We start from the raw sequence: 27231 nt of genomic DNA, 5'->3' as shown, positions 1-27231 counted from the left end.
TCCTTTTCAAAATTCGAAATAGCTGTTTTGAAATGTGATTTTTAGAGTTAATAGGAAAAAGTACACCCTTAAGAGTAATTTAAAGATGACATTCAATAATGTCAAAATCGAACAATACCTCCCCCCCCCCCTCCCATATTGGTATTCAGGTAACTTTTCTGAATAAAAACAATAATTAACATCTAAGACTCAGCTTAAACATAAACTTATATAAATAGGTATATGAGCATTTTACACAAGCAAAGACAAAATCTGCCTGCTCCTTTATACATCTTAATATATATATTATCTCCGCTAGGAATTATGAATTATATAATTTTTGTATTTTAACTTTATCTGATATCTAATCAAATATATTGTTGTGATATTATTATATACTTTAAAAAGGATGAGTGTATTAATTCTATTTTAATAAAAATATATTTGCCTCCATTATTTAAAATATATTCTATATAAAATAAAACATTTTAATTATCCCTTTACATATTTGTCGTTTTAGTAGTGTTTTAAAATGTATCTTATACAAAATTTAACATTTTAATTATTATCTTACATACTCGACCAAAACGAGTTCTTATTTTAACAATATAATTTATACTGCAAAAGAGATGGTTGATCAGCAGTAAGAAACTTAATACGGAGTTTGAAAGACCCTATAACTCTATTACATAATCAAACATATTTATATATAATGAATTATAAAGTAAAATGTATTAATTTATCATAAAGAGAAAAGTAACAAAATAAAAAGAAAAATTAAAATAAACTATAAGTAAAAAAAATTTCTTCACCAAAAAATTAACGAATAAAAATTCTATAAACAATCTATACATATATATTTTTTTCTTTTATTATTATTATCATAGAAAATAAACTTTCGTAAAACATTTTTATTTTTATAAAGGAATCATTTGATTGCATATTACAACATATTGATTAATAAAAATTGAACAATCATAACATAAAAATAATATTAGGAAGCATAAGTATGGGTTGAGTGGGGGAGGGATATAAGGAAAGTCGAATAGCTAGGTGTTATATTTCAAAATTAAAATATAATTTGGCATATCGCTGATTAACAGTTGTTAGGTGTCATTTATATTTTAATTTAATGAAATGAATGATTGGCAATATCTCACTTTGCTTTAGCTAGTTAAAATTTTTATGATCGAAGCTAGTTAAATTAAAATTCATTATGATCGAAGCTGATTCAAAAGAAGAAGATGACAAGATACAAGTTATTGTCGAACAATTCAAATCAAGGGGTCTATTTGACGAATTTCGTCATGAGGCTTTAAATGAATTGGATACAAAGGTAGTTTACATAATTATTTCACATAAAATAATGATTAAACAATATATATCTAAAATTTTATTCCAGCCATTTTTTTACAATTTAAAACATCATGTAGAGGAATCTGTTTCAAAATTTTTATCAAATATTAGATGGAGTTATTCATTAAATAAAAATGATCTTAGAAGCAAATTAAGGACTGAAGTCTTACAGTTATATTTTAATATTATGTTTGGTAAATAGTTCAAATTATAGGTCTAAAATATTGAATGATAGTGTTAATTTTGTTGTAAATCACACTATTAACATTGATATGCAATCAAGATTGAGTCTAAATATCTTGAAATTTTTAGAAAAGTTTTTTATTAATGAACATCATATTTCAGATAAAGAATTCTATCTCAATCCAGGTATAATATATGATTTTACTATATTTTTAATGCATATAAGGTTTATACCTATAGTTTTTTGGCTTCACAATGCATAATTTTATCATTTTTTGAAAAAAATATTTAATATTTTTGGATAAATGTTTTTACACCACTAAAACTTCACATATTTATTTTAATCCATATACACATTTGCAGTTACCAATACTCTTTCTACTAGTGTTAATGAACCAAAAGAAATAACCTCTATGGATTCATCACTTCCCCCATTGCCACCTTTGCCCCCTAAAGAATTTGTTCCCCCTCCTCCCTTGCCTCCTCAACCTTCTTATGATGACAATTATCTAATGAACACCAATAAATCTCCTTTTGATTCTTTCATAAGTGAAAGCAATAACATAGCAAATGATATAACCATTTTAAACAATTCAACAGATAATTCTGCTTTAGCAGCATTAGATAAAATAAAGAATAAATTAGCACAATTGTTAAATAGTGGTGAACTTGACCTCAACAATATAAACTTAGATATGGGTTCATTGAATGATCAAATGAGTTTACTATTAGGTGATATGAATGTTGATCAATCAGAGAAAGTTGTTATACCAGATAGAGATTCCTTTATAAAATCAAATTCTTTAGTTAATGAGAATGAGGATCAAAATACAAGAAAAAAAGATGTCAAAGATAAAGGTTTTATATTTTTTGTGTATATAACATTAATTTCTTAGTATCTAATTTTTATATTTCAGGCCACATTCAATTATTCACTAAGGCTGCCCAGCCTGATTTTTAATTTTTTTTAATACAAGGTCTAATCTCAAATATATTGTTCAACACCTAAACAACTATTGGACTGGGCATTGCAGATCTTTAATATATATTACTTATATATTAAACAGATTTAAAGGAAATAAATTTAATATTTATAAATGATGAATATAATTTCATATATGTTTTGCAGCTATATATCAGAGACCTCGAGGCCTAGCTCTAAGCTTGGATAAACAGGGCGGGCCATATTTATTTTAAAAACATATCCAAGCTAGGCCTTAAAATATTTTTTTTAAAAAATACCCAGGCTGGGCTTAGAGCCCTAATCCTGGATAAATGGCTACACATTTTAAATCAATTTATTTTTATAAATATATAATACATTATACTAGCTGATGGCCCATCAAGAATGATGGGTAATCAGATTTTACTCCTATATTCAATGATGGATGGATAATAAATGTCCCTGTTATTTGATGATGGATGAATCAGAATTTTTTTTATCATGAGGGTATTTTTATTTTGATACTAAGTTATTCTAAAATTTTCCATTATTTTTATAAAATATGTTAATGAAGTATATATTTAATACTTTTAATTTATGTACACAATAAAAAATCTTTCACTAAATTTTTATTCATTTGTATTTGTAATTTATAAACTAAAAAAAATATTCTTAGATAAGGGTTTTTTGGAGCAATATTAAATCAAAAATAAGTTATGCAAAACTTATCTATCAAGTATATATTTTTTTAGGTTATATAAATTACAAATACAATTTCTTATTGTGCACGTAAAATAATGGTACTAAATATATACCTCATTAAAATATTTTATAAAAATAATGAAAAATTTTAGAATAACCCCTCATCAAAATAAAGGTTAATTTCTGAATCACAACTCATAAGATAGAAAAATTTCTGACTCATCCAAGGGGAAATTTCTGATTTATTTATCAGCAAATAAAAGAGGAAATTCTGATTCCTCGGCATTCTTGACGGGCTATCAGCTAGTGTATCTTTATATTCATCAATCTAAAAGTATATAAATATTAATCATTTATTTATAAAGTAAAATCGTTTTAATATTTTTTTGAAGTCTTTCTATCGTTTAAAAATTCGAATCAGGGGCGGACTGGTGATTCTACGCCTTTAATGGCTTGTTTATATTATATATGTTTTTTATTATTTCTTATATTTTTGGAGGAAAATTCTTAAACGATGCGTTAAGCACAATATTACTGATATCACATTTTTATTTAAAAAAGACTCATATGAAAAGAGTTCCATATTTTATTTTAAGAATTGCACATATAAAGTCATACTTATTGCAATTGTGCATATAATAAAATATATATTTCACATATAATATAATATTAATTGCATATAAAATTATTACTTATTGTGCTCTAAATCTACATACAACATACCATACTACACCGAGTATATAAGACTTATTGTAAACATATAAAATCAGGTATATTGCAAATATAGTTTCTCAAATAGAATTTAAATAATGAATTAAACGAATATTGTATAATTTTTAAGCTAATAAATCTTGCATTTATTCTCAACTTTAGCTCAAATAAACACATATTCTAGTTTTATTTGCATCAACAATTCTTTTTCAACGGGCATTAAAAATGCCTCCAATTAATCGTATCCATATTTTTCCTCAGCCTGTTTTTTATAACATCTTAACGTTTATTAGACTCCTCACTATTATAAATTATATTATTTCATTACCCTTACTCTTAAATCTTTGCAAATACGAGCAGATCAAGACAATTTATGTCGTAATTTGTCACTTAATACATTTTCTAATTGTAATACTTTCTTCAAGGCCAAAAATACCTTATATTTCATAATTCTTTGAATAAAAATATTGCACATTCGTTATAAGCTTTTTATTCACAGAAAATCTTATGATTGTTAAAACATTCATGATTTGATTAATTGTAGGACGAAATATTATACAAATATAGATTAATCGGATCTTCGAGCATTCATCTGCATTCATCACTCCTCCTTGTTAGACTTATTTGAGTTTTTGGCATTTCATTTTGTATCCAGATGCAGGGTTGTGCATTTGACCGGTCAAATATGGTCAAATAAGGTCATGGTCAAATTCAAATAAATGTTTTTTATGCCATTATTAACTTTATTTTGTATATATATAATATTATAATGAATCTATATAATATTAAATTTCATAATATTTTTTTAATTCATTCCATAGTTGTTTCGCTCCATAGCAGAGTCTTGTTCCGATTCATATTCAATATCATTATTTTCTTTAATATTTTTAATCAATCTTAGGTTATGGTATACTCTTATCAAAACTAGGAAATGTTAGTAAAATATTAGCTAACATTTAAATTTTAAGAAGCAGTTGCTTCAACCCCCCCTCCCGTTGTAGGAAGAACTCAATAAAATCAAAATATCGCAAATAAAATATAATTTGAATGTAGATGTGTATACAAAAGTGTTCAAACCTGTTTTCAGAGGTTCGAACCGATCCGATATTTTTATTTTTAACTAACCTAACCTGAACCTTGAACCGTTATTTTTATCCGAACATAAACCTATCCCTATACGATATTCGTTTCAGTTCGGATCTATGCCGCTGACATATATACTAGGGTTAGGGTTAATAGGGTTAGGGTTTTGGCTGGCGGTTAAATTTAAAAATGTAAAATATATTTACAAATCCGGCTAATTTTAAAAAAAAATTCGATCCGATCTATCCCGAAAATAAAAAATCGTTACAATTTTCGGATTGAACCCATGGTGGGATAAATGAACGCGTTATTCGCTATTTAAAGAAAAGTAGCGCGTTACTCGTTATTTAAATAAAATGCAAAATATTATATTTAAATTTTTATTTTATTTATTTTTTTACCCATAGATAATGAAAATAAAATTATGCAAAAATAATATATTATGAGATAAGTTCTTTTTGTAATAATTTTTTATTTATTTTTAATAAAAATTTTTCAATGATGAGATAAACAAAAGGGCTTAGTGCTTAACATATTTTTCGCTGTGCTAAAGATACGTTCAACTGGCGCAGAGGATTGGAAGGTTGTATTATATTTGGTTGTAAATTTAATAGGAGGGTGGGTTTATTAAAAGTATTTTAAGAAGTTTATTTTCAAAAAATTTATTACTCTTCTCACAAGACTTCAATCAGTTCCTCATCAAATTTTTTTTCATCTTTATCAGAATTTTAAATTCATATTTTTACCTTGATATGTTTTAGATTTGAGCTTCTGGACATTGGATTTGAAATATTTGAATTAGTCACCACTTACAAAATGTAGACTTAGTTCCCTTAATTTTCTTATTAGGGCAAAGTTAAATCATCTTCTGAAGAATAAGTACTATGGCATATATTCTTTATAAAATAAATTTATTAATTAGATTAACAATCTTGACTGTATTAAATTCAACTGGTTGATCTGAATTAATGCTGTTAAACGATCCGATTTGGGTCGATTTTTTAAAAACTCCCATTAAGATTTTAGTCAAAATAATATAATGTAAGCCTGGAGATTTTACTCATAGATGGCAGATAGGCTTGGACCTCGAGGCTTATATAATATTATTTTGACTAAAATCTTAATCGGGTCGTTTTTAAAAATCGACCCATCGGGCCATTTTAATACAAAAATCTGAATTAAAACTTGGCCATAACTATTTATAAGAAATATTACTTATTCATATGAAACGAGTAACGAATAACATTTATTTTCCTCAAAAATAATGTTGTTAAACGGCTCGATTTGAACCGATTTTTAAAAATGGCTAACTCAATATTTTATCCAGAATAATATTACGCAAGCCTGAAGATTTTGCTCATAAGTGGCACAAAGGCTCGAACATCTATTAACGAAATCTTGAGGCTTAAACATTCTGGCTAAAATATTGAGTTAGCCGTTTTCAAAAATCGGCTCAAATTGAGCCGTTTTACAACACTACTCAAAAAAGTAACGCTGTTAGTAAAAACGTTAGTTTCATCGACGTAACTTTACAGCACTACTATATATTCAAAATATTAACTGTTCTCAAAAGATATTAAAATTAGCGGTAATGAAAATACAAAACTCCGGGTTCATACAAAACATGAGGTTGTTGTCGAGGATCTAGATGAATTGTTGAATGACGGCATTAAAAGTTTACATTTTTGCTTTAAAATTAAATCTAAGAGTGAAAGGAAGTAGTTTTTTTATAAGTTATTATATATTGGGTTTCTTAAAAAAAAATCGCTTTAAGAGTTATTTTTAAGATTTTAATTTACACGTCTTTTTTAAAATTTTTTTTAAAAATATTTTTTTAGAATTAACATCTACCATCAAGATAGATAATGAGGATATAAGCGTCAGTTCGGTTCATACTAGTGATCTTTCCTCCCTCGAGGACCAAATCAGCATTTCTTCATCAGAACTCCCAGAAATTATGGACGAACATGGTAAAATATTTTAAACATGGATATACATTTTTATAATTTCAACCTCGTTTATTAAACTCGATTTGTTCAAGCGGTGCGGTATTTAACGCTATCGAAATTACAGCTGATTCTTCAAATTGATAATAATTTTTGAAATATACGTCGCAGCATATTTTAAAAAAATTTTATCATAGCTCTTTCGTCGTTTTGCTCCATATTGATAAATTATATCTATTTATTGGCCTGATTTTGTAAATAATGCAACGTTAAATACCGCACCCGCTTGAACAAATCGTGTTTACTATAAATGAGGCGTTAAATTTTTGTAATTTCAAACAACATTACGACTAAAGACTTGTTTTATTTGACAGATTTAAAATCAACCCTATTTTTAAAGAGATCAATTTTTTTAAAATATTTACTGGATTATATATATATTAGATATCCTAATTTAAATTTTTTAGAAAAATTAACTCCAAACTTGACTTATATATTTCATGTTTTCTTGAAAAACTACTTGTTCTGAATCCTCACTTGAAGACTCGAATCTCTCAATTTTAAATAAATTTACGAGAGCGAATTTTAAGTGTGAAAAATATTATTTTACCTCTGAGATGTATTGCAGCATTATAGTGCGCACACAAATTGAGCGTTTCAAACGCACATAATGTATTTCAAATGGTCTTGCAAATTGGCCAAATTACCGCTTGGAGTTAGAAACCATTTTAAAAAAGACACAAACTAGTTTGCTTTTTTCGATAACTTTCATTTTATGCATTGGTCAATATTTTTTAAAATATTAAAAAAATAACATCTCGTTGCCTGAATATTATATTATTCTATCTCCATATTTCCCAACTATACAGGAGAGCGTTTTTAAAAAAGGGTTCTCCTATTTTCAAAACGGTAAGAGCTATAAATTTAGTATTTTTTTTTATTTTAAAGATCACATTGAAAAACGGAAATAAAATTTTTAAATTTCAATTGCAAAAAATTCGTAAATGTTTTTTATTCCTGGAGATATAATAAAAATGTATAAAAATCAAATATGTTTTATTGTTCTATATTCATGTAAAATTAGCATTTTTTCTTAAATTTATCATAAATTTTAATATTTCTCAAATTTTTATTTATCGATTTTATAAATTATATGATATATAAATCAGTGACCTGCAGAGTTACCTTTTGTACGGTCCAGCTCGTCCCGGATTTTTTTAAAAAAAATTTATTCGGCCCGGCCCTGATTTTTTTAAAAAATTTTTTCGGCCCGACCCGTGTTTTTTTTTTAAAAATTTTCAGGCCAGACCCGGCCTAGGTAAATTTAAAAAAAATTAAAATACGCCCGGCAGGTCTGATATAAATATAGTATAATGTTTGAAAAAATTTAAAATGTAAAAATCTTTTTAAAATTATTTATCCTATTAAAGATATATATATATTTTATCAAATTCTGGGAAAAAATTTAGCTGACTTGAAGTCTTCGACCTTTTACTTGTTTATCAAGAAATTTTTACTAGTCGTGATACTTCGAATTAAACCGGAATTATCTGACTCATCATAATATTAGCTTTTTTTGGTTTTATAGATTTAGAGCCAATTATGGACTGGCTTAAAAACATATCGTCTTTATGATTAGTTTTATAAAATAAGGTCATAGAGTCCTTGACTATATAATTTGTTTAATAGATGCATATGGGATCTTTAGGTTAAAACATTCGGAACTTTTTTGATATTCAAAAAATCTTCATGATTATTTAGGTGGTATACCTTAAATGGATTGGATCTATTCAAAATTGGTAAAATACGTGCTCAAGGAGCTGTAAATCTCAGTTTTAGAAAGGATCTATATAATAAAATTTTATTTGAAATAATAAAATAAATTACCTGTTTCCGAGTATTGTGTTATGCTTTTAATTAAAGGGTGCTTCAAAAATGGATTAAACTAAAGGACATGATTGAATTACTATTTTGCAGAATACATGAATCCGACCACAAAATAATTTCTTTTAAGTGAGGTAAATCTTCTAAAACTGGATTTAAAAATTTTATTAAAGGTGGAGCAATATCATTTGAACTCCGCCTTGAGATCCTATCACCACATATAGCACAATATGCCTTTTTATTGATGTTACAATGGGCTGTGAGATTGTAAGTGCTAAATTTACGCTTGTAAATAAATGAGGATATTTTTAAGTTTGGAAGGGCAAGAGCCTTTTCTAGGTCAAAACAAACAACAACGACCTCTTTGTCGGTATTCACTCGATCGGAATTTCGTTGCTCCCGTGAGGAATTCTTATTATTTACATGCTTGTTATATTTGAATAAAAATTCAATATCGGACTGTTTAATTTTAAACTCCTCACGTAGATCACATCTATCATATTTTGTTTGATAAAATCCTAGATTAAAATAATAATTAAATATTGACCTATAAGCATGTTCTGAAACAGGTTCGATATTTTCTACTCTGCATTTGTCTTTATATAAATCAAACATCATCTTCATAATACTCTCCTTCATTGTTTAATACTAGAGATCTATCTTTTCTTCTTCAATTACTTGGGTCATTTTTAATGAAAAATTATTTAAAAGGAATATAATACAATACAGAGTTGTTAAAAGTGCGAAGTAGAGCTATCTTTTTAGATAGCTATAGCTAATAGCGAGCTACTTATTTTCCAGTTATTTATTTTTTTGGCTACTTAACTACCTTTTAAAAATATAATGAATGTAGCTATAAACATGAAAATTTAATATAATATCGTAATTAATTATAATTTATTTAATTTTGAAATTGAAATTTTCATTCTCAATTTGTATTATACCTAAACATTTGGCGTAAATTATTTGAAATGTCATCGCAAATGGATATCCAAATCAATGTAAGTGAGCCATACAATTATGATATTAATGAAATAAAAGTTACCCTGGAAATAAAATAAATTTTGCATTCAAGTATTTTTATTTATAATATAAAAACGCGTTAAATAAAAGTATATCACAATGTATCTTAAAACAGATACAGATACCTCTAAAATAATATCAAGATACAGATACCACATTTATATATCTAGATACTTTAACAATTCTGAACTAGTCGCTAATTGCGCGCTATTTTTTTGATGGGTAGCAATAGCAGTAGCGCGCTACTATTAAAAGTAGGGTTTAACAACTCTGATACAATATTATCCTCAAAAAAATTTTTTTTTAATGGAAATAGCACAATATAAACCTCAAAAAGAATAAAAATTACCAATGGAGCATATTTTTAAAGGATATAGCATAATATAATCCTAAACATATTAAGCCAATTTAATTGGTGACAAAATGATCATATGGTTATTTTTATCAAGCCTATTAGTTGGATGGAGATAGAATAATATAATTATAAAACACTAAATAGCACATAATACAATTTAATCTTAGGCATCCCTGGAAATCTAGATTTTGGATCGATAGTTCTGATGACCTTAATTTATTTTGCGAAAAAAATCATTTTTTCAAAAAGTGGACAATAGTATAATACTCAGGCCACGATTTTTTAAAAAATTAATGAAAAGGCAGACGATAATATAATTTACAAAAACCAATTTTTTTTTATAACAATTAAGATTTTTAATCGACGATACTTATAAAAAAAGCAACTTCATTTTAAACAAGGGTTCATTACGTTTTTTTATTAAAAAAGTACGGCTAAACGTAAATGTTCAAAAAGAAAGAAAGACACTGACCTTTAAAATTTATAAATCTTCTCAATTTATTTAAAATTGATAGGTTCCGAATTCTCCGTGTTCCAGAAAAATTTACGACAAAATAGAGCATAACTTTGTCCCGGAAATAATGAATTTTTATGTTTTTGGAAAAGTAACAATTTCCGAAAGGATAGGCTAAAAAAGCTCTATCTTTTTATGTTTTTTTTAATTTCACTATGATTAATTTTACAGGAGAGCGATTTAAAAAAATACCATGTCTTTTAGCGAAAAACGAAGACATTTAGACAAAATATTTTTAAATTTAGATATAATTTAATTTGAAAAGAAAGAACAATTTTAGAAAAGTTCAGATTAAGAACTTTGTAATCAATTTTATGGTTTTAAGAGGGGGGGGGGTGGTGGTTGTAATAAAGTCCTTCTCCTTGGTTACAAATTGATAAAAAAAGAAATATTATTCCAAAATTTTGATTATAGGATGTCGTAACAGTCTATACCAAATGTTCTAGAAAAAATATCATTTTTATTTATGTTGCCGTTATGCAGTTTATGGTATTATCTGACAATTAATATAAATAAACAACCTATAAGTATTTTGTATTAATAATTCAATTTATTCTATCTGGCAATGTTCTTGATCAAACAACATTATAATTTAATAAATTTTTGCTATATAAAAATTTTCACCTGAAATTTTCTTCAATATAAAAATTATACTACAATAGAGAATTCTATAGTAATCTAATATCCTTCTTCCATTTCCCCAACCTACAAATGCCCAAAATAGCAAATGTTTAATTTAACTTCAAAAATAATACAACATATAAGTACTAATTCATCAAACACACAAAATAATATTCTTATTTAATGGTTTTTCGATAAAAGAGGGAATAAAAGAGGCTAGGGTGGATGAATTTGTGGAAGGGAAATGTAGGGAGGTGGGGCGTATGATAAAATTAAATATTGACAGAAAGATGAAAATCAGGTAAAGGGGGTAAGTAAGGGGTACGGATGGAAAAAAAACAAAAACAACATATTTATTCAACATAAAACAATGAGAAAAACACTTAAAAACAGAAAAAATAAAAAAATATGAAAAAAACAATGCTACTTACATGGAGGGAACAATAAAACCTTTTTAAAAATTTATTTTTGAATCGCCGGAGATAATAATCCAGAAAAAATTCTAATAATTTTGAAAAAAATACTCCTAATATATATTTCCTTCAATTTTTTAAAATAAACCTATCTTCCGCCACCAATAAACAATACAAATTATTTTTAAAATAACAATTACTTTTATAACTAAAATTTTGTTATTATTTTTTTACTCTTTAAATTAAAATTGGCCGCGATACAAATGGAATTTATGAATGTAAATTTTACTTAAAACACATTCTTTCTTCAAGTAGCAGCATACTAAAGAATAATAATATAAAATTTATAGAATGATAAATGCTCGAGCAGAAAACTTTTAACATCTACATCATGGGTATACACCAGCGTTGTTAAAAGCTATTTTTTTTTAAGTAGCGCATTATCACCACCGCTACTTTACAAAGAAATAGCGTGCTATCGTTACCATTTACAAAAAAGTAGCGCGTCTTTAGAATTTTTTTTTAAATATTTTTACGTATCTCTATTTTCACAAATGAAAAATAGGACAAAATTTCAAATATATATATATAATATTTTTTTTATTGCATCTCAATAATTATAACATTTCCATACTGTCATCCTCAAGTCTAGAGCAACGATCAGAAAGTATAAGCTATAGTTATATAATCGTTCAACACTAACACTCAATGCAGTATTAAATTAAGTTTACATATTAAAAATCATCAAAAATATTCATAGCATTTTCAATAGTATTATTATTTATTTCAAAAAAAACATCTATAAGTAGGTGACGTTTTTGATCTGGCTAAGGTCAGTCTAAAATTATAATAGTAATAGCTAGAATAAAAATTATGTAGGGGAAAAGTGGATGGCCATGTTTGCCAACTGGCTAGGCCACCGCCTTTTAACTTTTTATCTATTGAACCAATTACTTTCAAAATTGGTTAAAATGTGAAGGATTTAAATAATTATTTATTGGCATGTTTTGATAAAATTTATAAATAGATGAGTCATTAATTTTAAACATGTTTAACATCCAGATAATAATTTATAAAATATTATCATTATGAGTCTGATAATAAAATGAAATGTTAATATTAATTATTTATTATAATTTTTAATTTTTATGGCTAGTTGAAACATACTAGGTTTGGACTGGGCTGGAAAATCAACTTTCACTTAAACATATCTAGCTCAAACTATTATAGATGCAGCTTTGATTCAAATTATATTTTAAGTGGGGTACATATCCTAAATCGCAAAATAAAAATCCCTAAAAATTGGGAATCTCGCTTATATCTCCTAGAAAATTTTAAAAGTAATATTGAAAATAATATTAAGAGATGCTAGGGAGAACACTTGTATTTAAATTGAGTTTAAAAAATAGCTAAAAATGGAGGAAATATTATCATTGTTCCTAGAAATAAGAACATTACGGAATATTGATGATATTTCCCTCATTTTTACCCATTTTTAAAAAAAATTTAACATAAATACAAAGTGTTTACTCCTAGTATCTATTAATATTTATATCAAATTAACTTGAAATAATTTCTAGGAGATATAAGCGAGATTCCCAATTTTTTTTCCTTTATTTAATGGGAACCAAATTTGTTTGATGCTGCTACTCTTGTTTGATGATAAAACCTTCCGGTACATCTTACAATGAAATTTATACCCTGTGTTAATTTTTTTTACCAAGATTAAAATATTGCGATTTCAGGAAAAGGAAATTTCATATTTTCATTATTTTCCAAGGAAATTAGTTTGTCGATATGATCTGTAGCAATATTATCTTCAATATCAATCTCTATCGTCGACATTTTAAATTATTTTGAAAACTAGGTTTACATTTTAGATTTTTATAAATTTCAAAATCAAATTAAATTAAATAAAAAGATTGTGATTTTAGAAGTATATTTTAATAATTTTTGTGTATTTATTATATAAAATCGAAAGTATAGTGAGCTACCGCTATCGCTATATTTTTTTTAAAGTAGCGCGCTATTTACTTTATCAACACTGGCATACACGACTTCATACCATCTTGTTCCAAAATTTAATACAACCAATTTACATTCAATGAAAGAATGTTCATGAATGCTTGATTATCTATTATTTATATTGTAATTTATTGTATTTTAAAATTTTATTTAAATTATTTTGATTTGCGATAAAATAATTAAATATTGTAATAATATTTTTTTAAAAAACAAGAAAAAACAACATGTGTTTTTTTTAAAGTTTTTTATACAACCAAAAAATCACATAACAAAAATATTTTCAAATACAAAACCAAAATAATTTTTGGTGCTCTCGCTATTTTCTAAGTCCCCTAATTTATTATTTTAAATACACATTGCAAAAGTCATAAACGCCATTTTTTATACAATCTTATTTTTTTCAAACAATTTTTAAAGAAAATATTTTTAATTATCATGATAAAAATAATGGCGTATGATGATTGGTTAATTAAATAATAATCTATATTAAGTAAAACAGTAGGCCAAAAGAGTTGAAACTAAATTTTATTACGTTTAAAAACATATTTATAATTAATTTTTTGTTGGTTTTTTAATATAAAATGTGGAGTGGATTCCCATTGAATATCTATAAATGAAAATAAAATTTGAAATATAAAATTATATCTAATAAAATAAACGTGTTTATCGTACTGTTATTTTGAATACCATAAAATTGAACATTAATTTGCATACCGTTATGATCTAATATTACTTCTACATATTTTAATTTATAAATCTTTAAAATATTATTTCTAAAAAATGCTAAGATGCTGGATCCACATTTCCAATTTCGGACAAAGACAAGGTAGAAAATTTATAAATTTTATTTTATATAAATAACCTAATATTAATATAAATAATACATTTTTCTCCAAAAATATCTAGGGAACGATTCAAAGTGGTGAGCAAATATTTTTTATTAATGCTATTTTCTATTGAACTTTATTACAACTATTTATTTACAAATCATTTTAGATTTTCATAGCGAAGACCAGAAATTCGATAATACATCCATCATGTGAATTTTTATTTAATATCTAATTTAATCTTATTTGGGTTAGGTCATTCTATCTTAAAGGATTGGGATGGATAATTTTTGACTCTTTATTTTAATTTTTTTTATAACTATTTATTTGTCCTTTTTTCTCTAAGCATAGTTAATCAATTAATTTTTTATACAATTAATTAAACTGCAGTATAAACAGGCTTGTTAATCGATCCTTTTAAAAAGATCGAATCACCATCTTTTGGAAAAAAGAGGATCGAAATCCAGGATCGACCTTTTATTAAAAAAAGGATCACGATCACGATTTCTTATTTAAATTTCTGATCTATGCAAAATTAACTAATATAAAAAATAAATAAATATGATATAAATTTATTGTAATTGAATAATATAATATAAGTATAACAATTAGAATATATTTATTTATAATTAAATTAGCCTTTAATAATAAAATTTTTTCTAAATTATTATCATTTAAACAACCACGTTTTTTATTAAGTACATGTTTAGTTTTACTAAACAAGCGCTCCACAGGAGTGCTTGATGGTAAAGGTGTGTTATATTCAATAAATGTTTTTTTTAATTAACATAATTATTAAAAATATTCACTGAATCATCTTTAGAATAAAAAAAATTATTAATGGAAAGAGCATTTTGTGACGAGTTTTTCCCAAAAAAGGTACTGCATATGGTTGACCCTGTATATTTTCTAAATGGGCAATTAACCTTTCTTTTAGCAATAAATTTGGTGGCAGATTAATAAAAGGCCAATTGAGCATAAATTTTGGGTGAATTATTGATGCCAATATATTACTGTCATCATATAGTGAAGGAAATCTATAATTTTTATTATATGTATATTGTTATGATCTTCATAAATAATAAAAATTGTATTTTTAAAAGAATTACTTCTAAATGCCTCTTTAGGTTTGAACTGCTAATCTTTGAAGAAGATATTTTGTTTTTGCACAAATAGCATTTTGCATAGATCATTGTATGGTTACTTCCAGAGTTGAGCAGTACCGCGAATACTTGTATCTAAAATACAAGATACAAGATCTTTTTGTATCTTGTACTCAGTATCTTATTGACATTTTTAATAAGATACTAGTATCTGTATCTAAGATCCTTTATTTTGAAAAGAATCTTGTATCTTTTTCATTTTCTTTAAAAAGATACAGATACAGATTCTTTTTAATATTCATGTTTAAAACATTTACATATCACACAATGTTACTTTATTTTCTTCGTGAAATCTTGTATTATTTTCTTTATTTTTTCCTGCATTTTAAATATATTGATAACCAAAATTAGTTGGAAATTTTACAGATCACAAAGATAGAAAGATTAAAAATAGCAACACCAAAACTAAATAAGCAAAAGTTATATTTTATATGTAATATTTTTTAATTAGTAGAATGTTTAACATTTATAGTAGTGAAGATGAAATTATGGAGATAGGTTCTCCTGAGTCAAATCTGAATCTTGAAATTCTAGATGGAAAATTTTATATAGTAATTCATGTGAAAAAGGACAGGGTGAAAGCCGAATATTAAAATTACACAAGTAAAAAAGTTATTAAAGATTGAACATACTCCTCACAAACTTTGTTAAACATATTAAAGTATAATATACATTTTTATTTTATAATTATTAACAGAATAATACCTATAATACTAAGTCCTTCTTAGATAATTGTTATTAAATTTTTTTATAGAAGATAGTTGATTATCAAATTAAAATCATTTTGGATATATATTTTTTAGGGGTGTAGCGATATTACTTTTTAGAAATCGATCCGATCCGAAATTGATATCCGTCGATTACCGATCCGATATCATATCTAATTTTGTATTCTGTAAAGATAACAATGGTTTTAATTTTTAATATACTTTTTATTAGTATAACATCTATAATTTAACTATACCATAACTTATGTCATATAAATATATTTATAATGATCAGTTATTGTTTGTTTATATTCAATTCAATTACAATTCTAAAAGTATATAAAATATTTATATTGTAAAATCACTTTTATATAATAAGTAATAACATTAATCTATATACATATTAAGTAATAAACAATTATATGAAATTTGAAATAAATATTTAAAATAATATTTAACATTAATATAGGGAAGATTTCTTTTTAGAAATAGCAATATTCCCGATTTATCAGAGGTCAGCTTGCGGCGATAGTAACTGTCAATATCACCAGCTTCACTAAAAACAGATTCTGTAGTGATTATCGCACACTTTTATAAACAGATTGCGCAAAAAAATAACAATATGATAGAATGTTTATTAATTAATTATTATTACTAAAAAAATATACATAAAAATGGATTTCGATTTTATTTATAAAAATAAATGATTTTAGATGTAACTATTTTTTTTCATTTTATAACATTTTATTTTTGTTAAAGATGCCATTTTTATATCGGATCAAATTTTATAATATTGACCTATAACAGATATTTTAAAATGGGTGAAATATCGGCCCGATCCGATAAAAAATATCGGCACATCCCTAATATATTTTATATTTAATTATTTTAGCAAGTTCTTATTAAAGGAAATATTTAAGCTACAATTGATATATGATGTTAGATAATTTTAAAAGGCTCTTAATAAAATAATTATAATAAGGTAGAATTTAACTTTATTAGTTACTTTTATTTATTTATGATATAAATAAAATTTTACAGCATTTATTTACGAAATTTAATTAATTTAAAATGCATTAAAGAAAATTGCTATGTAATTAACAATTAAATAATATAATGATGTACACTATTTTCATATTTTTTATATATAATTAATAATTTTGCAAGAAATATATAAAAAAAATATGAAAAAAGATTTAAATGATATTTATATACTATATATGATATTACAAATGCAAGAATTAATAAGTCAAAAATACATAAATATCACAAACAAGTAATGATAAATATTTATTAAAGATAATGAATAAAATAAAACTAGTATATTTTTTTAAAGATGCCATTTATCCATAAACTCCGAATATAAGCTATATTTAAAACAACACAGAAAATAACCTGCAAATTCTAATAAATCATTTGATTTAATTTTTTTTCTTATTTGCACATTTTTAACTCCCATTAAATATACTACTCTCCCTTCCCTGTTTAAGCTATTAATGGGCAAAAATTAATATTATTAATCCCTAGTTATTATGATTAATTCATCAATAAATATTTTATTAATTATTGCAAATATTCATTCTTATATGTGTATGCTATGTTCTTCACAAATAAATAATAAAAACTGTATTTTATAAACTATTCTAATTTAATTAGTAATGATAATTTAAAAGTATCTTGTATTTAAGATATTCTAATTTAGTAAAAGATACAAGTATCTTTTATCTTGTATATTGTTGATATTTTGAAAAAGATACTAGTATCTGTCTCTAAGATTCATTTTTTTAAAAAGAATCTGTATCTGGATTCTTTTTCCGGAGGACCTGCCCAACTCTGGTTACTTCCATCCGTTTCACCTAAAGTAAAATACTTACGTCAATTATGAAATGGCAAAAGATTCTCATTCTCACTTATATCTGCTGTCACATCAATAGAAGTAGATGTATCATCTTCTAAATCTATAATGGAGGACATCATTAAAACCTAGAATTTATATTATAATATAATTAATAAATAAATATAACTTGTTCTTTCAAAAAATTTGGGAAATTGTTGAAATATAAAATCTGGTGGAATGGTGATTGATAAAATATGATGTAGATAGATATTATTTTAAAATAATATTTAAACTTAATTTTCAAAATTTTTATTTTATTTATTGCTTTTTATGTAAAAAAAATAATTTTTAAAAGGATCGGGATCGAATATTTAAAAAAATGATCTCGGTCACGATCCACAATTTAAGGTCAGGATCTTAAATCCGAGAAAATTAACAAATTTAAACAACTCTGAGTATAAATAATCTAATAACGTTGATTCAGATCCTAGAAATAGGAATATAAATTATATTTCTCGATTATAACCTAATATATCTATTTTATATCAAATTTTTAATATATTTTAACTCCCCTCCCCTATGCTTAGAAACCACGCTTACCATTATTTACTGGGCGGCTGTTATTGTTCAGAAGATAACAATTGTTTCAATTACTATCAAAATATCATCTCCCTAAACAATGACCCTAACTTGGAATCACCTTTCAGTGGGGCAATCAGAATTAAAAACGCATTTGTTCGAGATAAACATAGCACCATACAAGATATTCATAACATTTACGGAATAACAGACATGGATCGTCAAATGGATAAAAAGATTTGGCCCGGTAATATTTTCCTTTAACATTGAATGTATTATTTCAATCGTTTATTTTATTGATTTTTATTATTATTTTTTTGATTTTACAAATCAAGAAAAACGAACATACTACAAGAAAATCAAAGAACGGGAAGACAACAAGTATTACCATGTTTTCGTTACTTTTCGGAAGGTAACGAATTACGCGTTACTTTTTTAAAAGTTACGCCTACCACACTATATTACAAAATTTTAAAATAATGAAAAGTTATGTTTATTTAATATTAAAAGGTATATACAATTTTAATTTTAAGTCACAAAATTATGAAAAATTTTATAAATTTGATTATAGAACAAATTATTATATTATCATTTTATATACATGATACATTATCTACAGGGATGGGTAATCAATTACAATTAGCTTGTTGCGTTACGTTATTACGTTCCTGTAATGATATAATTTTGATAAATTTAATTAGAAGCTTGATTTATCTATTTATCAATTTTAATCTTTTTCTTATAATTAATTTATAGAATTTGAAAAATTAATTATTTTCTATATTTTATGATGAAAATAAACAATTTAACGTCAAATTTTATAAATCGATCTGAAACTGAGCTTGGACTAATAAAGTAAATAAAAATCGGGTCGGCTTGGACTTGATAGAACAATAAAAAAGTGGTCATATAGTTGAGTAATTACTATATTTTTAGCCATTTAAGCCAATTTTTAGTCGACTAAAAAATCGGTTAAACCAAGTTTTTAGCTGAAAACTATCACTTTGCCTCGTGGTTTTTCATAAAAAAATAGCCGCTTGAATTTGGAAGAAACTTATATAAATTGAAATGTCCTAATGTTAACGGATTTTCTTTTGCATGCGCCTGAATATTGAGCCTGCCATCAGCCAACTATGGTCAGAATTCATCGTAATGTTGCACTTTTTATAATTAAAATAAAGCGATGATTTATTTCTTTTCTATAGGGCAAAGCGATCAGTGAATTTAATTTTATAATTAAATATTTTGAATCAATTTTGGATATAAATAAAATGGCTATAAACTAACGACGAAGAAGATATGATATTATTAAATCTGAAACTTTGTTCTGCACAACAATCGCAATGATATATAATTTAATAGCCTTTGAGATTAGAATATAAAAATCTTTAATTAAATCAACTAATTATATCTATATTACGTTAATAGTTTTGATAATATAATTGATATGATCTTTTGGCTTTATCTAGATGTTGTTAGTAAAGCATTCCTAACGAGTAGCTACTATCTCTCATTAATTCTACGAATTACCTTTGGGATTGCCATCTACGAGTGAGGGGCTACGAAATATATTAATGAGCCATGTGATATTTCTAAACCTACCTTCTAAAATCATTTTCACAATCTAAGCCTATTAAAAGTTCAAATGATGTTGAAATAATAATTTGCATATGTAATAAATTATAAAAGATTAACATTTTTCCACCTTTTCAAATTGGATTAATAGCCAAATCGGAAACGATTAATGAACATTATAGTCATTTTCATAAAATTCTGAAATTGTATTTCATTGTTGTTGTATTACATTATATCCTTCGTTGCGCAATAAAATATTTTTAATAAACTTGTTTCTCTTTATAGTAAAATTTAAATATCCACCGTTAATCACTTTTATTACAATTTTTGCCAAATTATTTTTATTCAATTAGTTTACATTTTTATAGGTATCTTAATTACCATTTTCCACCTGTAACATAACTGTTATATTTTTTCCCTCAAGTGCTAACTGTAACCGTTAATTTTAGATTAACTTGCCCATCTCTGATTGGGGGTTGGGTATTCAGATTATAAAACAACGATAAGAAATTTTAATAATATGTAAATATAATTTTAAAAAAATCCAAATAATCATTACAAGATATATTTAGTATTTAACATTTATTTTATTCTTTTTTTTGAAATAAAAGCTCATCCTCACCCTATTCTCCTATAATACGTAGACATAATATTTCTGTAATGCCAAGGACCAACTCTCCTTGCTTTAAATATAATCGGTATGAAAAACCGGTACAACTAGGTACTACGAAAACTACCAAATTTTCAAATATAGACACATTTACCTATGATTTTTACGAATGCGGAATTAAACCGGCTACCTCTTCCTCTCTAAAGAAAAAAGCCCGAACATATGCGCCTAAGTTAATTGCCGGGCCAGGAGATGAGGGGAATACTAAGCCCGCTGTCACTAAAGGTGGTATAGTCTTGCCTACACATAGAGTAAGAATCTTTTTATGGTGTAAATTAAACGTAAAAATCTCGATTAAAAATTAAAAATAGAGAAGAACTAAAAATCAAATAAAGTGAGAAAAGTTAGGGAAAAAAAGAAGGAAAATTAAAAATAACCAAAATTTATAGAAATAACTTTTCAGAATATTTAATATACAAAATAGCCATTTTCCTTTTTTTGATCGGACCAGCTTTTTTAGACACAGAGTCTTCTTAGAAAGGTTGTTTTTCAAAAAGGTTTCTATATTTTGGAAAAAGAAAATTGCTACGTTTCCAAAAAAGAACACTGACGAAAATAAGTTAAATATCAATTTTACATATATTTATCTTGATTTTTTACAATAAAGGTCAGGGAGCACCTTCTTCGCCACACCCGTCAATTCAAACAAAATTTTAGACGTCTTTACGCACCGGAAGACTCAGACAATATCAATAACTCAAAAAATATTTCCGATAACCCTGCATCTTCTCACACCTCTACCGAAAATACGATGAAGCAAGACACCTCAGAAGGCCACAAAACCGATAAAATAATTTTTAATGAAGCTGCCAATAATAGTAATATGAATTACTTGCAGAGGGTCAATCATAGGAGGGAAAGAATGTTAAGCAACGAAGTTTCACCACCTCTTAGGTATAAAAAGGTTGAAGATGATCCTCAAGAATCGGTGGAAGAAAGGTTTATTAATAGTTGATATATTTCACCCACTCGCAGGAGTAAAGATAATAAATTTGGGGAGGGGAGTGAAAAAAATTTCAATGAGAGTTAGTCATTTAAATCGAGCCTAATTTTTCAAACCCGGCCCGAATTTTTTTAAAAAATATGCCCAACCCGAATCGTTGATTATTTTATTAGTCCCGAAAAAAGCCCTACCCGAAATAAAAAACAATTATTTGTCCTCCAGCCTGAGTTTTTTAAATATAGAAATAAATATTTAAGATAAATTAAAAAAAATTTTTTTTTACTAATTTTATTTAATTATTTCAGGAATAGACGAATCTGCATTCGAGTTACATTGTGGTATCTTAAATGAGAATTACCATAAATAGTTTTTCTTTTCCATCGAACATAATCGAGTTTTTGATCTTTATCATCAAACATATCTTCATAATTATTCCATATTTTACTTCTATAATTTTTTTTTTAAATGTTGAACTGTATATTTTATTAATTAATTAATTGAATATAAAAGATTGTAGAAAGAATTTATAAAAAAAATGTAGGAATTTTTAGAAAGAATAAAATTTAATATTTTCTAATTGTAAAAAAAAATATTGGTGCCTTGTTTCTTGTAAAAATTTTAAAATATGAAAAGAAATATATTATATTTCAAAATTTATGCCCAGTCCGCTCCAATTTTTTAAAAAATATTAGGACTTCACCCTACTTTTGCAGATCTTTAATGAGTACTATTATTTAAATATTTAAAAAAATTTTTATAGCAAACCCTCCACGTCCTCCTATTTTAATAAAGGAATGGGTTACCAATCTCCTTCAAAATTTGGCAATAGAGATAGGAGTCACAGCATTTCTAAAAGTGTTTACCATTCTTCTTCACCTTATTACGAGGATACTGAAGCAGCTATCCCTAATTTAGACAAAACTATGCGCGCTTCCTCGAAGCCAGAGAGTTCTCACAACCATGATAAGCGAGCATGCTATGCCAAAGATATAAATGATTCCGTATATGAGCCAAGGTATCATTATAAACAATCTAAGCATCGATTTATACCACCTAGCAATGAATATAATTCATCTTATCACTCACCTCAGGTTCCGAGATTCAAAAGAGGGGCTAGTATGATGAAGACATATCATCAGCCACCTTTTTCACGATATTAGAATTATTTAATATATATTATTAATATTTAATAATATATTGATGTAAAGTTATATTCTGGATCGTGAAAATAATTGTATATTTAAATTTCTAAAGAAAATTATTTATAAATCTTTATAAAATTATCATGCATAAGAGCTATTTTTGCTAATTACAATATGAAATTATATTTGAAAAAAGGAAATTACATATACTATTATTATCATTAATGAGTTTATCACGTCATCACTGAATTAAATTTTTTGGTTTTAAAGATGTCGGTGCATTTACAAAAAAATGAATAAGTGAAATATGCATAATTCTATCGAATTCATTATATAACGGTTGCATCTTCTAAAAATTATTCTTATAATGTAACTCATATTGGTTATTGTATTCAATTTCCATCTACATTTTTACTTCATTTGATCTTATTTCAGTCAACCCACTAAAACTACACATGTAACATTCTCCCTTGTTTTCATACCTCCATCAGTTCCATCTTAACACCCTATATCATTTATTATATTTAAAAAAAATGATACTTGCAGAGATACTAATTCCTTTGACCCTTTACTACTTGATTATCATTTATTAATTTATAATTATTCAGGTTGGAATATAAGTAGGCTTTAACTTTTAGAAGTTTGCTTAAATTGTTGTTAAAATGAAATTTAAGGCAGGGATGCAAATGGAACCTTAACAGTTAAACCATTCATATCTAAAATTTATTCTTTCTACGATATGATTTGACAGAAGAGAATATTTAAAAAAATATTTAATTGTTTCTTTAGAAATGTTAATAAGTAGTTTATTTATTTTAATTAGGCAGTTAGGAAACGTCTGGTTTTGTACTAAGGAGGCTAATTATTTTATTTATTAACCCAACCATAAAAAATATTAAGATTTATAAATGGGCGAATTTCATCTTTGTTTTTGATACTAAATTATAAAAATTATTGTTAGATTTCAAATTATGATGAAATGTTTTAGGATTAAAAGTTTAGATTTACTTTTACTAAAGTTACTATGATATTTCTATATCGATAATTAATTCTTTATATCAAAATTTCTTGGACTAAATAGCATTTTAATTAGTGCTGTAATGTAACTTTGTTTCCTTTTTTTAAGAAATGGCGCGCCATTCGTTACCTTTTATAGGTAATGAGTAACGGTAACTCGTTTCATTTTTTAGCAACGACTCTTATTTATTTTTTAAAAGCCATGTTTTTAAGTCAAATCAAATACCAAATTCCTTCATCTTTATTTTAAATATTCGTTGTAAATAGTCAAAATTGTTCATCTAATTAATTTTGAATCAATCATATTAATTGATATTTTTATTCTTTAATATTATAATTTATTAAGAATACTATGTCAATTGTACATTTTTCTTTAGATGAAGATGATTTAACGTTCCCTGCCCCCAATATGGAATATTTTTTATACCAATAAAAAAATTAAAGGAACAAAGTCTACACTTTGTAAAATTGTATCCCAACTCAAATATTTCCTCAATATGGGCATTCGAAACTGTGCAGCCATATTTAAGGAAAAAATGGAAAGATTGATTAAACCTGTTATAACAAGATGGAACTCTTTTTATAACTCAGCGAAATTAATAGCCTTATTAAGGAAATAACGAATTTGACAAATCTTGTTATAAATCTGAATTGCAGAAATTTTCAGATAAGCGTTTATATATATTTTGTATGGTTAGTGTTATTTTAAAATATGATACATGTTATGAAATCTGTTGCTACGGCTACTTCGATTTTAGGACATTTAGGATATCTCACTCGATAAATTATAATATGAGAACTTAAAAAAATTGCTTTAAATAATTTTAAGTTTTATTAGCCACTTATTAATCCAATCCTGCTTAAATAGATAAGAGGTAGTTAAAATATTGTTTACAATTTATAACTTGATTATATATGATCATTATAAAGATGAATATATACTATCTGCAAACCTGCTACTTAACAGGGGCATCATTAACCCTTTCGCGCCCGACTTTTTTTCCCTCGATGAAAAATTTTTTTTTTTAAGAGATACTTATTATAGACACAAATAACACATTTTTATCAAAAAAACTTATTTTGAGTATTTCTGTCAAAAAATATTCAATGATTCCAAATGTCATCAATAGGCAAAATGCAAGTTCATTTAAAAAAATATTTTATTTCATATGAAATGACAAATAACAATTTCGTTTATTATTTAAACAGAAATAAATATTACACTTTTAACACATAATTCTTGAATATGCATCTACGCAGTACTTGCACCTTTGTTTAATTGTTACGGGCTTTAGGAAATGACCTACTTGGTCATATCTTATATCCGATATGGGATCTCTTTACAACTATACTGGAAAATCTTCCAGTCTTCTTGTTATTAACCTTTCCTGCTAGCATCAGCCCTTTTGCTATTTGAGATTTAAATACCAATAATGTCATAAATTTGATATTATTTGCTTTCATATGGCGTCTATAAAGGAGCCATGCATTTACACAAGAATCCAATAAATGGAAAACCATTCGCATATAATATCTTTTCCATTTAATATCTGTCCTATATAACTCCACCAGCATATCGTGAAGATCTACTCCACCCATTCCCTCATTATAGTTTTTAATTATAGCGGGCATTTCTACATTTATAAAGGTTTTGTCCGATACAGACCATCGTTTAATTTTGGTCGTAGGTAAAACACCTATAAAATTAGATATTGTAATAACAGCTTTGTTGTCCTGCCATTTGCAGATAATAATACCGTTTTTTTCACTTTTATAATCTACAGCGCCTCTTCATTCCTTTTTTAAAGCCTCATCATTTTTAAGTGCGCATCCTGATAATCGATTAGACCTCACCGTTCCGGACACCAAATATTCCTTTTTTTTAAGAATCATAAATAATTGGTATTATTTGATGGTATTATTTCAGTCAGGCAAAGTACGATATCTCCACTGATACCTAAATATGATTTTATAGTATTAGTGGACTTTCCCTGGTATATTTCAAAATCATACATAAATCCAGAAGAGCCACATAGGGCAAAAATCTTTCAATTTCATCGCTATCTGTATTTATAGATTTATCACAACATTGGAATGAATAAATATTTGCTTCCGATACGAAATTACTAATTATCTGGTGGTCCAAAAATTTACGAAAATATGTTAGAGGAGTTGAATCATGTTCAGGAATTTCCAAAATAGGGATAAATTCTGAATTAATTTGTCCAATGTCTTTCTTAGACCAAATCGGGTTATCTTTTATTTTAGTTATAGTTGTATCTTCTACTATATCCTCCAATTGAAGACCTAGTTCATTCGTAATAGAAGATGATGTCGGCAAATCATCTCCCAGCAAAGGATAATAATTATCTTCTATGTCTGAGCTCTCTATATCAGACTCAGATATATCACCTTCGGGGATAAGTGTAGTCATATCTAAATGCATATTGATATAAACAGCATCTCATATTACATGTTATTTATAAAAAAATATTTATTAGAACCTCTTTATATCCAAGAAAACCTACTTATAGATCTTATATAATTAATACAGGTAATAATTACAAAAATTTAATCCCCCCCCCCCATCTAGTTTTCATAACCCTAAAACTTAATATCCTAAATAATTTGCCTAAAATTTCCATTTATTGATAAATTAATATTTTGGTGCATAAGAAATGACCATTGATGCCAAATGGCATTATGCTCAATTTCTAGCACCTAAAATGATTAAAAAGATGATAATTTTTAAATAAAAATATTAATATTCATATATATATTAATAATAAAATTATTACCTATATTTTTAGCAAGATTTGATAACCAGAAATATGAGTTAAAATTTTGGCGCGAAAATGATATGAAAAAATTCATTTTTTATAACTATAATATGATATAATAACATATGATACAAAGCGAGTTATTGATAAAATACGAAACAGCAAATATTAAAAATATGATTTCAAAAGTTATCAGTGGTTATTTTTAATGCATAAAAAATACTATTGAAAAATTATGATTCCAAAAGTTATC

At 25.8% G+C, this 27231-nt stretch overlaps 1 protein-coding gene across 1 annotated transcript; it reads left to right on the top strand.

Moving 5' to 3' along the window:
• Positions 1 to 1125: 1125 nt before the first annotated feature.
• On the top strand, positions 1126 to 23332 carry LOC135923289 (uncharacterized). Its single transcript, XM_065457959.1, has 14 exons — positions 1126 to 1315; positions 1382 to 1506; positions 1550 to 1704; positions 1882 to 2376; positions 6531 to 6632; positions 6796 to 6927; positions 14527 to 14564; positions 14645 to 14660; positions 14735 to 14777; positions 18860 to 19098; positions 19187 to 19232; positions 21038 to 21347; positions 21704 to 22035; positions 22800 to 23332. Exons 1-14 carry the CDS (start codon positions 1196 to 1198, stop codon positions 23197 to 23199), a joined length of 2553 nt encoding a protein of 850 aa, XP_065314031.1. The 5' UTR covers positions 1126 to 1195; the 3' UTR covers positions 23200 to 23332.
• The last annotated feature ends 3899 nt before the right edge of the window (positions 23333 to 27231 follow it).

The sequence above is a fragment of the Gordionus sp. m RMFG-2023 genome, chromosome 2 (genome assembly GCF_954871325.1).
Source record: "Gordionus sp. m RMFG-2023 chromosome 2, tfGorSpeb1-WG-v2, whole genome shotgun sequence".
Classification (NCBI taxonomy): domain Eukaryota; kingdom Metazoa; phylum Nematomorpha; class Gordioida; order Chordodea; family Parachordodidae; genus Gordionus; species Gordionus sp. m RMFG-2023.
Note: the sequence above shows the minus strand (reverse complement) of the source record. Positions and strands in the feature narration are given on the sequence as shown.

What these genes read in the sequence shown, in the direction of transcription:
- LOC135923289 (XM_065457959.1), top strand. Translation starts at nt 1,196, where the DNA reads ATGATCGAAGCTGATTCAAAAGAAGAAGATGACAAGATACAAGTTATT. An exon ending in TAAATGAATTGGATACAAAG is followed by an intron (nt 1,316 to 1,381) that starts GTAGTTTACATA and finishes ATTTTATTCCAG; the next exon opens with CCATTTTTTTACAATTTAAA. An exon ending in TTCGATAATACATCCATCAT is followed by an intron (nt 14,778 to 18,859) that starts GTGAATTTTTAT and finishes CCCTATGCTTAG; the next exon opens with AAACCACGCTTACCATTATT.